Genomic DNA, 17,377 nt, shown 5'->3' with positions numbered 1-17,377 from the left:
CAAATTCTATATCCATCATGAATGGCGTAAGTATCTAGTCCTCAACTAAATGGTTTAGGTACAGTGTAAGTGCTGGGGATATACAACTTCTACAGCATCTGTATTTCACAAGAGCTCACAGCGGAAATTGTGACACAAGACTGCAAAAGCTGGACACTGCTGATAAGCTTGAGGTAATTTTTGGCACTCACTGAGCTGACTCCTCGCCTTGCACAGAAACGTGTCGAGCTGGGAACGGTTGTTCGGCTAGCCGGGGAAAGGTGAATGACCTCAGTGCCATTCAGCTCTCCATAACTGCGCTACAGATAAAGTTGTAAGAGTCTCGACACTCAGCTTTGTATTGGAAAAAAATTAACCATTTGACTCTTTGTAGCTTTTAGCTTCCTCATAAAAGATTATTCGGGATTTTCAAATGATTAATCTGAAACTTTTTTTCAAATTTGTCTTTGCTGCCCATTCTTGGACGTAATAGTGACAAAAGATCAACAACATTAGTAATTCTTTCAGTGTTGGACTGATACTCTAAATGCAGCACTGACAGTTATTGATCATCAAAGATTCATCTTAAAAAAACACATTTGTCTCCAATGAAATAAAGGGGATTAATTTTCCTTTCAGATGAACCTGAATATAATAATCTCATGTCCAACCACCCATGCAGCGTTATCTTGCATAAGAGTGATGCTGACCACACCAAATAATTTTACATAATTCAGTAGTAATATCCTGAGGGGGACACAATACAACAAAATAATAACTAATATAAGCAAAATAATGTGATTAAATTTCACTGAGAAATACTGTAGGGCACTCAAGGCACTAAAACTTTTATCTTTATCTTTTTATACCCTTTTATATTTACTGGGAAGGGAACAACACACCCTGTCAAAGTTCATCACACTTGAAAGACGCATTGGGTCTCACCCTTTTAACTAAAACCCAGACCTTGGTGTTATTTTAATTACTGTGACCTCAGTCTGTGAATGAATAATTGACAGTTACTTATACGGAGGAGTTCTCATAAACTTTTAAGCTCTGAACCTGTCATCTCACCTTCATTCTTTAAAAAGAAACTTAAGGGTTAAAGTGCGCTCGCTGTCAAATGGGCTACCAGAACCCACTGCCGGATACTGCAATGTAAAGGGAAAACAAATTATTTAAGTAGACCTTGTTATTTTACAATCACATCCTACTAAGGAGGAAAAAAAACTGAGTTCAGGTTGAATTTTCTAGACCATTTCTTTTTAAACTTTAGTCTATCAGTGAATTTCTCAAGGGGGATATCTGCATGCCATGGAGGAGGCCCTCAACAGCACCATTGATCCAGCTTGTTTACAAGAGCCTCCCCTGGCTATCGACGTGATAAAGCGTAAGTAACCCACATTACTACATTCTAATAGTTGATAACATTTCCTTATCAGCCAGTCTGTGCTAATGACATCAACAGTGTACTCAGCAGTGACCTGTGTGTGTCCATATGTCTGAAAGCCCTGAATGTACCATATGATATTGGTTTCTTTTTTGATCATTTATTTGCCTCAATTCCAACATACAACAATGTCCCATGAAATAAAAATAAATAATCTGATAGTACTCAATAGTACACAGTCATGGACCTGCAGTAGTTATATGTCTGCTAGAGTTAAATTCATTTGTGTTAAGACTGAGGAAAACCTGTTTCCTTTTTGTTTTTTTAATCAGAGCTGGATGTGTTTGGAGTTTGCCTGTATTCCATGCTCACCTTCATGTCCGTGGTCTCTCTGCTGCTGTACCTGGAGCAGTGTGTCTATATTTATAAAAACTTGCCGTACCCCAAAAAGACAACCATCATCTGGATAAATGGTGCAGCACCTGTAAGCATTCGGCCCTATTCTGATGTTATGATATGCTGCTAATTCTAAAACCAATTGAAATATGATCATTAGCAACCACTGAATTTGTGGAGTAGGTGTCAAGAACTGGGACACAAGGCCCTTTGAAACACAACGTGAAACCTGATTAATGCACATTATCTCGTTTCCCCATGTCAGGTCATTGCCACCATGGCTTGTTTTGGGATGTGGATCCCAAAGGCCGTCATGATCACAGACATGACGTCTAACTGGTACGTTTTCTCTCACCTACACCTAATTTAGTACGTGGGGCAAAGTATTTTCTCCTACAGTAGAGGGTTTCTTTCACTGACACTTCTAAAAAGCTGAAATACAACATTGGGGTTTCTGTCCATATTCTAGGATAAATGACAATGAGACGAATTATATCACCTTGTCATTTTGGTAAAGATAAAACACGGATTATTGGAGTCTTGGCCAAAGGAGTAAATGCAAACAAAATAATTTGTATTTACTGATGTAAATACTCCCCCGTCTCCTCTGACCCTCACCATATGCTCACTATCAGTATAATTTACTTTTCACAAGTTCACCGCAGAGTTCAACCATTCGATGAATTATTACACACAATAAGGTCAAAGATCACACCACATCTCCAGCCACGATGTGCTCATCTTTAATAAAATAGAGGAAATCTATGTACAGTGGTAAATATTTTATGATTTCTGATTGATGTGATTTATGTACAGTAAATAATACAGTATGTTCAGCAGTTAGGTCAAAAGCATAGGTGTCCTTTTAGGTGATAAATAAATGAAATATTAAATTTGACATTTGGATTCCTGTCTAGAGAAGCACAAATGTAACATCACAGACTGTGAAAATCAAGTTCAGTACTCCATGTGACGGATTTTTGAAAATTATTGCACTTCTCTTCTCCATATACAGGCCTAAATTGCTTTCTCTCTGTAGCTATTTTGCAGTCGTGGTGTATAAAGTCTTGGTCCTGATGATTCAGGAGTTCGGGGGCAGTGATGTTTTTCTGAAGCGGTTTTCTGGTGAAACCTTTAAGATCAGCACAGGACCCTGCTGCTGCTGCTGCCCCTGTTTACCCCGCGTACCCATGTCATGGTAATTATACCTGTTTCTACAAATACAGTCGGGGTATTATTGTTCTGGCTCTAATAACTCAAGCCTATGTTATTTATTTCTCATAAATTGAGATTTATAAATTAATTTAATCCCACTCTTATTTATATCCTTTATATACTCTTTCTATAATGATTAGACATTGTCTTATGAGCGTATACACAATTAAAGTCGATCTGTCTTTATTTGGGATCATTCAGGCGAATGTTATTCTTGCTGAAGATGGGTGCTCTTCAGTATGCAATCCTTAAAACGGTGCTTTCTGTCCTTGCCATAATATTGTGGACAAACGGCAACTTTGATCTCTCTGATGTGAGTATTTGATACGATTTGCTACATATCTGATTGTACTAAAAAAAATTAAATGAGCATGAAAAAAAAATGAAACATTTCTTTGCTTCTTTTTCAGCTAGAGATAACTGGTACAGCTATTTGGATTAACCCATTAATTGGTGTTCTCACAATCATCTCCCTTTGGCCTGTTGCCATCATCTTCATGAACACTAACAGCCATCTACACAGCCTCAAAATCATACCCAAGTACGCCATGTACCAAGTGAGTCACAACCAATACCATGTTGTACGCTAAATTGCTCAGTCAGTCTCAATCTCTGGATATTTTGTATTTATCAGACCAGAATCCTACTGGAAAATGTTGATATTCAGAGATGCTACACAGTGTACGGTTAACTGCATGTGTAACTGATCCAGAATTGGTTTTCTCATTAGCTAATACTTGTGTTGAGTCAGCTGCAGACATCAATCATTAACATCCTGGCCTTGAATGGAACCATCTCCTGTTCGCCTCCCTTCTCTTCGCAAGCTCGTGGATCCAGTAAGAAAAATCCCCCAATGTCTTTCTGCATCCACTGCTAATGTGTGAAGTGAAAAGAAAAAAAAAGATTTTCTGTCTCTCTCTCTCTCTCTCTCTCTCTCTCTCTCTCTCTCTCTGCCGTGCAGTGCTAAGCCAGCAGATGATGATCATGGAGATGTTCATCATCACTCTGGTCACTCGGTTTTTGTACCGTCGTACATATGACACACTTCTCTCTGGGGCACATGAAAACGACCAGAACGCCAAAGTTCTTGTGGAGCAAGATGTCTAAAAAAGGAGACAATGACAGTCTTCTTCAAATTGCGTATCAGGTGATCTAAATTAGGAGACCATCGGATAGTCAAACTTGAGTCTGATAAACCTTTTTCATTTGATGTAACATTTTACCTCATTCTGTCACTCAAGTGTAATTGGAAAAGAACCTCTTTTTTATATAATCAAAGGACTACTTTGGTGCCCTCTTTCTTTGTACTTTTCACACAACAATCACTGACACTTGTCTGCATCTTGTAGATGACAAAACATAATGGATTAGTTCACCCAAATTACTATGTCCTTCCCAAAAAAATTGTCCCTCTGAAGATTGTACACAGTGGAAAGAGATGTTGGCTGTTGAATTGTTTACGTGTCTCTCTATGTTTTGAGCACCACAAATGAAATTTCATTCACTTCCACTGTACTGGAGTGGAGGCAGAAATGTCAGACACAGATATGTCAAAACTTGCGCATATGCACCAATATTACCTGATAGACAGTAGATAGATGAGAGATTTTTTCCCTTCTTGTGATTTGCATGAAGTGACAATAGTTTGATGTTTTGTGACACGCACTTTTTCCGTTTCTCGCTGAGAGTTAAATGTGAGGACTGGTGCCATATGATAGTAGTGTCAATCTTGCGATCTAAGTCTCTGCAAGAGAGCGAATATTTCTGTTCCACAAAAAAATAAACTATTCCTTTAGGCTTCACTAGTTTCTAAAGCTAAAGAATTACTTGAGACATTGGGGTGATAGCCTTTTTTTTCAGCTTATAACTAGGATCTGGAGGAGAACACCGGATCCTTCTCATACTGGAACAGGTCATACTGGGACAAATATAGAGCAGATGAGAGACTGGAAATTAGCAAAGTGGTCATTTTGGACTGGGATTGTGCAGGTTTATGAATATATGTGTATGGAAGAACAAAACTTTTACATTTGCCTAAAGAACAGTAAATAAAAGCAATAATGATGAGTTTGGTCAAGGTTTGGAGATGTTGAAGTGAGGCCTACGATAGCTGGTTATTCAGCTGGTTATTTATGTATGTATTTAGTACAGTGCCCAGGTCGCTGAGCATCTAACCACCCAAAAAATTATACATTTAATAAAAAAGAATCTATTCTCTCTATTGTCCATTGAGCAGCATGTACAGAGAAGTTAGTTTATTTATAGTCCAGTTTTAGAGTGAATATCATGTCAATCCATCTCCGCTGAAAAAATGTAAGCACCCTGACCCTGTGAAAATATACCAAAGTTTTTAGAAGGCAACTTAATCCGTCTATTTCTTTGTCCTCTACAACTAAGTACCAGTGTGATTCTACACTTAAACCTCCTACTGCGTCTTTAACAAAGCCTGGGAAAACAGCCAGATTTGCTGACCCACTTACTCAGGCTTATTTGGGCCAGGGACTCGATGTGGATGAGACAGCAGCTTTATTTTCAGACTTGGTGTACCTTTTACAGTCGTCTACAGCCAAACTGTGCTACATGCTGTTTCTCAAGCAACCACAAGAGGCGGCGCTTGTTCCACTTCAAAACCTCATCCAGTAACCTGGTAATAAAGAACAACCCATTTCCTTTCTTTGACTCAAATGACTAGTTTATAAAAAAAATACACCACAATATAATTGAATTCAGTGAAACCACACAGATAAGAATTATATTGGCAATTATGGGTCAGGCCAGAAGATATAAAATAACTCATTATTTGTTTTTAGTTGTAATGTGTTTAATGTATGAAATGTATAACTTTAACCTTTTTAAAACACTCACACAAAAGTAGATATTTATGGTTAAACATGTTTTAAAGTAACTAATTAAAGTCATTTATTCATACCTGTGCAAAGCAAGCAAAATATTAATTAAACTGATAGCACTTGATACTTAAGATTTAACTCAATTTAGACTAACTTCTCAAGTAATCTGTATACTGGTATTCATTCCTACAGACTGGCAAAGAACTAAAAACCTTTTGTCACTTCAAGCCACGGAAAAAGTCAAATGAATGAAAACTAATAAAAGTTACTAATGACTAGAGCACTGTATTGATTAGAGGATTGCATTTGACATTAGTCACCTTTTCAAAAAAAAAAAAATCACGTGTCGGTTATTAAATGCCTTAATTATAAAAAGGCTCAAATTAAAATGTACACATAATAATATTGACCATAGCAGACAATAAGAGGAATTATATTAACACTACCATACTCGTTTTTCTTCTTCTCCTTAAAATGAAATCTATTCATTCATTTATGATTATGTAATCATTCTCAAAGGCTTGATTGTCTTCAGGAGTGTTGTTGACTCTGTTAAGATGTTCAAAAGGTCATGTCCTGCCACAAGATTTGATTTTATGAAAGAAACATTAACATTTACGCTTCACAGTAAGCATTATGTTTTTGTTTTTTTTTTTTACATGTTCTGTAATAGGTGTTAAAATGATGCTTTTTGAAGTAATATGCATTGAAAGAGGAAAATTCTGTACATATTGAGATGTAGGTCAATATGCTAAATACCTCCCAAACTTGAATGTAATAAATTGTGACACTGTCTGGCAATAACTATTTATAAAATTATGGTTCGAGATGTTTATATGAAGCCAGATCATTCAGAATTCAAAATTTGGCCTTGTTAATGGAGCATTTGTCTTTGCTATTTATGTAAACAGAGTCATCAGACAGAGAGGAAGAGAGAGAGGAAGAGAAAGCTGCGTTCAGGGTGGGTTGGTGACAGCCCCTGGCTCTGCATTGCTGACGAAAGCTGCTTAGATCCTCAGTTGCTATGGCAACCAGGGAGAGCAGCCAGGCAAAAACGAGGCAAAGGGGAGGGGCTTTCAAGGGAGAAATAGAGGAGAAAGGGTTGGATGGGAAAGATAGACGGTGGGAGGGATACAGGCAACTGATAAAGAAACGCACTGAGAGCAACAGACTTAAAGCAAGGCTACAGACGGAGATAAAGATAAGGTCTGGATATAAATGCTCACTCCACTGGCTGGGGAATAACTGCAGCAAGTGACTGGAGGATACAGAGAAAGGGGGAAACAGAGAGAAGATGGATGTACAAACAGAGAACGTGGACCCCCTGCCTTCTGAATCCCAGCCGAGTGGAAAAATCAGGAAAGGATTCAAGCTGTTTGGCAAACGCAAGCCAGGTAACATCTTTTCTATCCGAAGCAAAGGGGATGGAAACAACAAGTCACCTGTGAACAAGGGCAAAACCCTGGATGGGTTATCAGAGACCACTGCACCAGATTTGGAGCAGGAGCCAGATAAGGAAAAGAGACAGGAGGTGAGCCAAAGAGAGAGGGAGCAGGCAGAGGAGGAGCTGCTTGGCGAAGATGGCGTTCTGGCTGCTGCCCCTGCTCGCACCTCCATTTCTTCAACTAGCTCAGCCAAGTCCCTCAGCTTCCTGTCATTACTGAGAGGTGGCCGGAGAGGAGTGGGGGACCGCCGAGCCCACACCGTATCCCAACCTACGGGTCGGCAACGGCGTGGGCTGAAGGGTCTCTTTGGCAATGTTAAGTTCCGCTCAAGGGATAAAGAGGACCAGGAGGAGGCCCCTCCGAGCCCACTTCTCATGTCGTCCCGCGCCAACAGTGTGGAAATCATCAAAGAGGACCTCACGCTCACCCCCAAATCCCAGCCTCGATCTCTGGACAGCCCCGAGACTGAGAGCTGTGAGCCGGTCAAGAGCTTAACAACACAGGACAGTGCAGCCACGTCCCCGTCAGAGACCGTAACTCCCCAGGTGACAGCAGGTAATGTGAGTCGAACTAATGAGAATTTTCTGCCTTTGCCCACCTCGGAACCACCCTTGGTACCGGGTGATAACAGCCTAAGCTCCTTGCTGGCAGACATCTCCTCTCTCCTGACTTTTGACTCAATCTCAGGGGGTGGAGACATCATGGCTGATGTGGAGGCAGAATGGGGAAAAGCCAGTAGTGCCATCAGTGCTATGGTGAGTGAAGTCACGCCATCATCCACATCTCTCTACTCCAAATCCACCATCTCCTTTCCACTGATTTCTACCTCTGCCGGCACTGCTGCCATGGCAAAACCCTCTTCTACAGCCATCCCCACGATAGCCTCAAACCAATCCTTTACTCCTCTGACAAAGACAACTTCAGCCTCTTCCCCCATTGCCAAACCGAGCACCATCATCACGACATTGACCAAATCTTCCACTTTGACAACGCAGTCAGTCAAATTGAGCTCAGACACTACTACAGCCTCTGCCAGCAGTAAAACTAAGTCAGCTCCTGCCCCCACCGCAACAAAACTTTCAACTACCCCTTTAACGTTAACAAGCCTTTCGGCTCCAGTAATGTCTGCTTCTTCGATAACAATTAAATCCACACAGAGCTCCACCTCTGCTACTACCACAGCTCCTCCAAACAACCCAGCCACTGTAGTCAAGGCTCCCTCAATTAGTCCAACTCTTACCTCAAAGGCTAGCAAATTGGCTTCAGAGATTGTAGCACCTCCTCCAGGTATTGATTCAGTAAGTAAACCTTGCCCTGTAGCTACTCCACCTCCTGCATCAGCTAAACCACCACCAGTAACACATAGTCCTTCCACCCCTGTTGCTTTTACACAACCTCAGCCTAATAAATTGGATTCAGCTACCACTTTGAACCTGCAAACTTCCACTTCCTACAAACCTTCCCTAAGTTCAGCTGCAGGAGAATCTAAAGCCCCAGTGACAGTATCACCAGCCTGTACTGGTGATACAACCAAACCCTCCTCTCCAGCAACGGTTATCGCCTCCAAGATGACAACAGTTCCCACATCAACTACAACCACAGGCTCGGTATCTGTGGCCCTTTCCAAGCCTACCCTCATTTCTAGCCCAATGGACTTAAATAAGACCCCTCCCCCTGTTGTCACTGTTTTAGATCTTTGTCCTTTGTCTTCCTCTACCCCAACTGCCACAACTAAAACCCAACCCAGCCCTGCATCTGTCCCAACTCCATCATCAACTTCTTTAGATAAGATTCCTCCCATGACTAAACCCACGCCTGCACCAGTCTCTTTAGATAAGGTGCCCTCTGCTTCAACACCAACTCCAGCCCCTACCACTCATGCTGTTGTTTCAACAGCGTCACCAAAACCTCCTTCTCTGGGTCAGATCCCAGACTCTCACTCTAACGCTCCCCCTGCCCCTGCTCAAATCCCAATTTCTTTGTCTAAAGATCCCACTGCTCCTGCTCAGATCCCAGTTTCTGTATCTAAAGAACCTCCTGCACCTGATCAAATCCCAGTTTCTGTATCTAAAGACCCTCCTGCGCCTAATCAGATCCCAATCTCTCACTCTAACGCTCCCCCTGCCCCTGCTAAAATCCCAATTTCTTTGTCTAAAGATCCCACTGCTCCTGCTCAGATCCCAGTTTCTGTATCTAAAGAACCTCCTGCACCTGATCAGATCCCAGTTTCTGTATCTAAAGACCCTCCTGCGCCTGCTCAGATCTCAGTTTCTGTATCTAAAGACCCTCCTGCGCCTCCTCAGATCCCAGTTTCTGTATCTAAAGACCCTCCTGCGCCTGCTAAGATCCCAGTTTCTGTATCTAAAGACCCTCCTGTGCCTCCTCAGATCCCAGTTTCTGTATCTAAAGACCCTCCTGCGCCTGCTCAGATCCCAGTTTCTGTATCTAAAGACCCTCCTGCGCCTGCTCAGATCCCAGTTTCTGTATCTAAAGACCCTCCCGCGCCTGCTCTGATCCCAGTTTCTGTATCTAAAGACCCTCCCGCGCCTGCTAAGATCCCAGTTTCTGTATCTAAAGACCCTCCTGCGCCTGCTCAGATCCCAGTTTCTGTATCTAAAGATCCCCCTGCTCCTATTCAGACCCCAGTTTCTGTATCTAAAGACCCTCCCGCGCCTGCTAAGATCCCAGTTTCTGTATCTAAAGACCCTCCTGCGCCTGCTCAGATCCCAGTTTCTGTATCTAAAGATCCCCCTGCTCCTATTCAGACCCCAGTTTCTGTATCTAAAGACCCTCCCGTGCCTGTTTGTAGTCCAGTTTCTGTATCTAAAGATCCCCCTGCTCCTGCTCAAATCCAAGTTTCTCAATCTAAAGTCCCTCCGGCACCTACCCCTGCCCCTGCTCCTTGCCCTGTCACTTCTCTTCCTTCTGCCTCTGCACCTTGGCCGAGTGAGGTCCCAGCCTCTGCCAAGATGAGAGGAAGTGGACAGGCATCAGTGAATTGGCAACTGGCTAGTCCAAGTAGCACAGGTGCCCAGGAGGCCCAGACTGGGCCGTCCAAAACAGAAGAACTGCATAGTGAGACACGAATGAGCCTACAGGGCCCCAACAGAGAAAGGAGGACACCACAAGTGAAGGCATCAGGGCTTAGCAAAATACCCATAGTTGGAGGGAGCAGAGCAGGCAAGCTACCTGTCCGGGACAGCCAACATGTCAATGATGACCCACCTACTCCTGTTCTAGAAGAAGAGAGGCCCCATTTCAACTCACATGATGCAGGGAGCAAAGATAAAATCAGTGATGTTGAGGCTAATTTGCCAACCTTAAAACAAACCCAGGGGGACAGTCAGCAGCCTCCCCAGCCGAAAGTCCTCACCAGTTTGCCGCGTGACTCAAGGATCCCTGTGAAGCACAGCACACAGTCTCACACTGTCTCCCAAATCCCTCAAGGTAAAGAACCCCCTCGCACCAAGATACCCGTGTCCAAGGTTCCTGTTCGCAGGGTTGGTAATAAACCTGCACTTGTGGGAGGCAGCACCCAGATAAGAAAATAAAATAATGGACTGAATCAATCAAGGATACAGATTATGGCTTTGACTGCAACTTTTTTCCAATATACCTATATGACCACCCTTTTTTAAATCATATTTCTATACTATAATTCTTGGCTTGTCTTTCTGTCATTTCTTGGCTTTACTACACTTGGAGGGGATAACATAAGCAACACTAACAGAGTCAAGGAGGATGACAGCACTCAAGCACAAAACAACTCCACAGGGAGCCGAAGCAACAAGCTTGGCTCTTTGGTGCTGAGCCAACTGGACATGCACTCAGGAAAGGTTCAGGGTCACACCTGAACACACAGCAGCATCGTTAACTAAGGATAAGTAAGCTAAAAGGTCTTCTGGGAACACAGTCACACACAACATGGGCGAGTGCCTTCCTAAGGGTGCTTTTCCTACAGACTTTCAGAATTTATTCAGTCTTTTCTACAGTACTTTTAACTTTTGTTACTCCCACTTTTTGTAGGAACGGTCAAATCTTTTTGTCTTTTCTTTCCAGAAAGTCTCTTTGATAACAACCAGACCCTTTACCTTTTATTTATGTCAGGAGAAGAACAGCGGGAGCTCTATAAAGAAGTGCAACAACCAAATTTACATTCCACACCTATCTCTGGATGTATGTAGCAGAAAACGTGCCATTAATTTTTGCACAAGATGTTGAACTGTACAGGGCCTGTGTGTCTGTCTGCTTATATGTAACTTGATCAGATCTCACTGTGAACTATGGGAGAGACTGTGGCTCAAGGGAGGAGGGTGGAAATAATTCCTTCCAGTGAAATGGACAGGCAGCAGCAGCCATTATAAATGGCAATGTGGACCTTAAGAGCGAGACAGAGGATGCTGAGATGAGATCTCCAACTCGTACACTGGCACATCCTTATCCTTATCCCACTAATACTATAAGATGAGAAGAATATCTCTGTGTATAGTCTCATCTATGTTGTTCTGTTTCCTATTTAATCAATAAAACAATATGAGTACTTAGCAAGATGAGATCTGTTTAAGTTGTGAATTATATCCTGTATTCTATACTTCAGCAGTTTGCAGACTGATAAGAAATGTGAGCACATATGAAAGGATTTACTGGCTCTGATTTAAGTAGGAATACATCAGCTCTTTGGATAATGTTATGTGGAAGGAAATTACATAACTCTGTCATCTAGAGAAAAGTTGAGGCTCAGAGAGAAGAGAAATGACAAACATTTTTTATTCACTGACAAAGCCCCAAAGAGGCTCAACATCTTACTACATGGCCTGGGCTCAGAGTGCCCTCATAGGAACATCATTCCAGCATCATCCATGCTCCAAGCTCGCTGACCTGAATAGCGAGCACATGAATGTCAGCAGAATCTGGCCAATCAGCTGCAAGGGAAAACGCTTAACATGCATACCTTATAATCAGGAAAAGGGAATGGGAATGTGTGTCATTGCTATTCTTAGCATGAAACGCATCCAATGGATTTGATGAATGATTCCCTTCAGCCTGAGTTGATCATTTGATTTGGACACTTAGTATCAGCTTGATATCTTTGAAGAAAAGAACAACATTAAAATAATTATTTGAACAAATGGCTGGAGTGAACTATAATGACTAGCTACAATGTTGCATAAAGACAGATAATAAAACTGAAAGGTACTTCTAATAGCTACTAGTGGTGAGATAAAACCTCAGGTTAAGGATGGGAAGCTGATCTGAGTCATGGGGTAGTGTTAAGAGGAGTCTGGTGTTAGGAATAAGGAGTAAAGGACAAAGGGTATTTTCTTTATTAACAAAAAAAGAATTGCGGAGGTGACACAAAAAGACCTTTGTTTATTTTACGGAGCCAGAGGCTGCAAGCTGAGAAGAGAAGACCACCATTTGCCTGAGAAAACACGAGGATTTCACCACATCAGGTGCTAAAACAGACTACAGAGTTACCCTCTGTAGTGCATCTCCCCAGAAAAGAACAGTTTTGCCCTGACACCCTGACACAACACATGGTTGCCAACACATGGTTGCCAAATCTCAGGTGTTACCAAGAGGTAACACCGGAGATTTGGAATTAAAACGTTCATAAGCTGGCTTAAAAAGCATGTAGATTTATAATCATGTGTGTTGCAGCAAATATCAGGCTGTTTATGAGGGCTCACATTGTGCCACTGTTATAAATGACATTATGCTCTCCATTACAGGAAACGGCTGGTATGAACATTATTCCTGCCGTTTTAAAGAGGAAACTGTAACAGGCATAGTCAGTGAATGCTGCCTTCTGTATACATCCATTCACATGATTTCCCCGCAATGTGGCTTTCATGCTTACAATATAAGTGATGATGATAACAGCCTTGAGTGAAATACAACCAGGGAAGAAGTTGAAACAAATTTCTGAGTTAAATTACATAAGCAGTCTCAGAGTACCTCTGCTTTTAGGTTGTTTGTGTGTTTCCCAGCAAACACAGTTGCATTGTCTTTAATGAAGCCAAATATGTGACACAAATTACAGCACCCATAATGCACTGAGGCCACCCTGGCTTTCTATGATCTGTATGTGTTTATGTCTGCCTCTGCCTCTGGAGAGACGGTGTGCCCCTTTAGAACCTAATTTAGCATGCTTCATTCTGTGTTTCCATGCCAACCCCACTAGGTCAACCAATGAAAGGCTGCAAGTGTCCGGGGGAGGAGTTTAGAAATGAGCACATGCACAGTGTACAATAAATGCTAATAAGACACCCAGTTATTACTTCATACACACTTTTAAATTGAATTATTGAATTTGAACATTTTTGTGTATCATAATAATTATTCACTGTAATTTTGAGGCATATTTTACATACTATTACCAGTTTATTTCTTAAAAACTGTATTTGCATTGATCTTGGCTGAAATACTCAAGCAGAAAAAAAAAAATAACCACTGGTTGAATTTGAGTAATTACATTTACTCAGGTCATGTACTTAAGTATAGATTTGAGGTACTTGTACCTTTACTTGAGTATTTCCATTTTCTACTACTTTATACTTCTACCTCACTACCTTTCACAGGGGATATTGTACTTTCTGCTTGACTACATTTTTCTGACAACTTTAGTTACTAGTAACTCTGCAGATTAAGATTTATAAAAGGTGATGTTTTGCTATAAATTAAACTTCTTAACAACTGAAGATTTATCCGTTAATAAAGTGGTCGATTGACAGAAAAGTAATTGGTAACTATCTTGATAGTTTTTCAAGTCATTTTTCATGTAAAAATGCAAAACATTTCATGGTTCCAGCTTCTCAAATATGACAGTTTGCTGTTTGTTTTCTGCAACTGTTGACTGGAGAAAACAAGGCTCTGAGTGATGACATTTCTCACTATTTTCTGAATCCTTACAAATCAAATATTTTTACAAATCAATCGATTAATTATGAAAATAGTAAGATATAACATATAATAGCATAACAGTCACAGGGGCCATTTTTCTGCATGATGAGTTAATTGTACTTTTAGTACTTTAAGTACATTTTCCTGATTATACTTACATACTTTTACTTACAACTTTCAATGCAGGACTTGAGTATTTCTATATACTGTCAAAAAGCTCTAAAATGGTGAAAACGGATGTGGAGATTTACACCTCTTGCTTCTTTCTGATAAGGCTGCGCCACATTGTTGAGTATTACATTACAAGAAAATATTGTTTTTGAGTTTCTGAGACATTTCAGATACTATTCAGATATACTGAGAGCTGGTGAATTAGCACAAAATGTCACAGCAATGGTGATATTGTATCTTATAAATCCAAAAATAAAAGGCAAATTCCTTTAAGAGGTTTGATGAAAATATCTGTTAACACTTCACAACAGTGGCATTGTGCAGGCCAATATAATAAGGCCATCAATTCCTATGGTAATACATCTCAGTGTAGAAATAATGCTATGGTACTCAATATCCATGAGAAAACACACCATCTTGCCATATAGGGATTTATAAAGCTTCCTTTTAGTGCTACAGCAAGGAAAGTGCTCACTTATCCCCCAGTATTTAACACGATTACGTTTTTTCCTGTAAATATGTTCATGTTCAGCATACAAAATAAGACACCATAACATTTCCGAGATATGATTCATTATCTAAATTATTTATTCATGACACATGTCGAGTATAAAAACCTATAGCATTGTGTCAACTAAAATCCTAATTGTTCATATACAAAAAATATTAAACGTTCTCATAATATATCTATAAATGGGGTAATTTGTTTGGTTTCAAGGCTTGCGTCGCACAGAGTGGATGACAGTTTGGGGATGAAATGTCTACCTGACAGATACATCTGTTCCCCGAGAAGCATCCAGCAAAGGCCCGGTTCGGTCGTTCCCTTCCTTTTTCCCTTGCCCATACACTGCGTGAGTAACGGTAATACTGTGAAGACGCGAGTTGTTCTGCGCATTGAACCCAATAAAAGTAACGCGAGCGTGAGCATAACTATCATGGTTACAAACATAGGCTTCGCACGCTCATTGATGCACATACTTATTTGTAAAGTTAATTATATCGGTTCAGCCGTTCTGTTCTTTTTCCCCTTGCGCATATACCTTGTGATATACGGTAATACTGTCAAAAGGTGAGTCTTCTCATATTCTCACTCAAACCTCACCTTTAAACAAATAAATAATTGATTCAAATGTGTGTGTACATTTATGTATGGCATTATTATAAATTGGCTGTAATATTTATACTTTCTATCCATCAGTTATCTATTATCTATCTGTGTTGTAATGCATAAAAACAATGGGATACTAAGCTATAACAACTCATACAGTTCTTAGTTGTGGACATGTGGACTCTGTGTACCAAAGGAAATAACATTAGTATTAACATTACAAACAGTAACATTTTAGTAATGCAGTAGCCATGAGTCTGCATTTCCCAAACAGACCCTACTGACCTAAGAAATATAACTATCCACCAACCAAACCCCGCAAAATTTTCAAAGTTATTTAAGAAGAATCAGATGTAAAAAAAATCTTATTTCAAAACTTTTTCTACAGTGCTAGGTATGTAACTCTGGTGGAGAAATCCCTTCAATTTCAGTTTTATTTATTTATTGTTTGCCATAAAACGGTCATTTTTAAGATATTTGGTGTAAAAGATATCAAAGTCTGCCTTATAAGACACATGCATAATATCTGTGTAATCAAAGAATTTAAACTCCTCTTAAATTTTCCTCATGCCACTGAACCCCCTGAGCCCCAAGAAATTTTACCAACGACATGTCGCTGATGTCCTCAATGGTAGCTATGGCCCTGTGTGCAAGTGCAAGTTAATCAACGAACCTATCCAGCTAATCAAGTTATCTTTGTACTGTATAAGAGGAAAGGCCCAGAAGAACCCAAAGAGACAAGTCTGTTGACAACTTTAATACTGCACTTAAAGGTAGAACCCAATGAAAACCAATATCGTATTTACATCTTCATTTTTTCTGTTACACATTTTTTTTATTTCATGGAAATATAACAACAGTATCATAAAGAAAACCTCATGTCACAAATGCAGCCACTGATGCCGATAAATTACACTTGCTATGCTAAGATTTCAAGATGATACTTTGGTACTTTCATTTTTACTAGATTAACCTTTAAATGAAAAAGAAGATGGAGTTGAATAAATATGATAAAAAGGACAGTGCTGTTACAAAAGAAACTTTCTTCGTTCGAAACAGAGCAGAAAAAGATTGCAGGGCTGTTTTGGGGAAGAGTCATTTGTTTTCCTTTATATGGAAAAAAAATAGGGACAATTTCTGAATATTTTAAAAAACACTGCTAAATCTAAACCAGATATCTATCAGTAGTAAATACCGACTATATTTAGGAAACTACCCTTTAACTTTAACTGACATTTTAGGTATGATTTTTCTTTTGTTCCTGTATGCGCAGTTTATGTTTTATAGGTCTGCTAGACCACCATCATCATTCACACTCAAAACAGGTTCATCTCATTTTCCCCATTTCTCATTTATTTTAATAAGAAAACAAAAAAAAATGCATTTTTATATGTTAAGTATTAATTTTATAACTGATTATCCTTCTAAATTTATTCTTGTCTTTTTTGCTTAATTTCTATTTTTTTTTGTTACAAGTTTAGAAAATTTGATTTGATTTACTTTGTAAATACATTTCGGCAATATTATTATTTAAAAGATTAAATGAAAACAATATATGAATGGAAAATATTTAAATAAAGACATTGGGGGAGCTCAAGAGTGATGAAGACACATGCTGGACACCTTGCAAGAGACAAGCAATAAAATTGACCTGCTTATAACAACAATTTAAAACATCTTCAGTACTTGGGAAACAAAATGAGAGAAAATTTCTAGATGTCAGGAAATACAGATTCATCTTCTGTAAGGCCATGAATTTCAGAGAAAATTCAATGGAACTCCATTGAATAATTGTTGAAATATTTTGAACGAAGGGACAGCCTAATTGACAGACTGAAGTCATCCAAAACAAAGGGACATATCTGAAAGTAACCATTTTAAGGTATTTTATGTAGTATTTTCAAAGTAATAAGGAATTGTG

The 17,377-nt window shown here is 39.8% G+C and overlaps 2 protein-coding genes across 2 annotated transcripts; both read left to right on the top strand.

Annotated features, from left to right (window-relative positions):
* Nucleotides 1-1,095: 1,095 nt before the first annotated feature.
* LOC120802859 (organic solute transporter subunit alpha-like) lies at nucleotides 1,096-5,077 on the top strand. The gene is made up of 8 exons (XM_040151035.1): nucleotides 1,096-1,369; nucleotides 1,702-1,853; nucleotides 2,031-2,104; nucleotides 2,805-2,963; nucleotides 3,182-3,293; nucleotides 3,391-3,537; nucleotides 3,711-3,816; nucleotides 3,942-5,077. Exons 1-8 carry the CDS (start codon nucleotides 1,294-1,296, stop codon nucleotides 4,085-4,087), a joined length of 972 nt encoding a protein of 323 aa, XP_040006969.1. The 5' UTR covers nucleotides 1,096-1,293; the 3' UTR covers nucleotides 4,088-5,077.
* A 1,910-nt stretch (nucleotides 5,078-6,987) lies between these two features.
* si:ch211-244c8.4 (flocculation protein FLO11) lies at nucleotides 6,988-10,878 on the top strand. The gene is made up of 2 exons (XM_040151065.1): nucleotides 6,988-8,145; nucleotides 8,245-10,878. The coding sequence occupies exons 1-2, from the start codon at nucleotides 7,124-7,126 to the stop codon at nucleotides 10,823-10,825; spliced, it is 3,603 nt and encodes a 1,200-aa protein (XP_040006999.1). The 5' UTR covers nucleotides 6,988-7,123; the 3' UTR covers nucleotides 10,826-10,878.
* The last annotated feature ends 6,499 nt before the right edge of the window (nucleotides 10,879-17,377 follow it).

The sequence above is a fragment of the Xiphias gladius genome, chromosome 17 (assembly GCF_016859285.1).
Source record: "Xiphias gladius isolate SHS-SW01 ecotype Sanya breed wild chromosome 17, ASM1685928v1, whole genome shotgun sequence".
Lineage (NCBI taxonomy): Eukaryota > Metazoa > Chordata > Actinopteri > Istiophoriformes > Xiphiidae > Xiphias > Xiphias gladius.
This window is presented reverse-complemented; position numbering and strand designations above follow the sequence as displayed.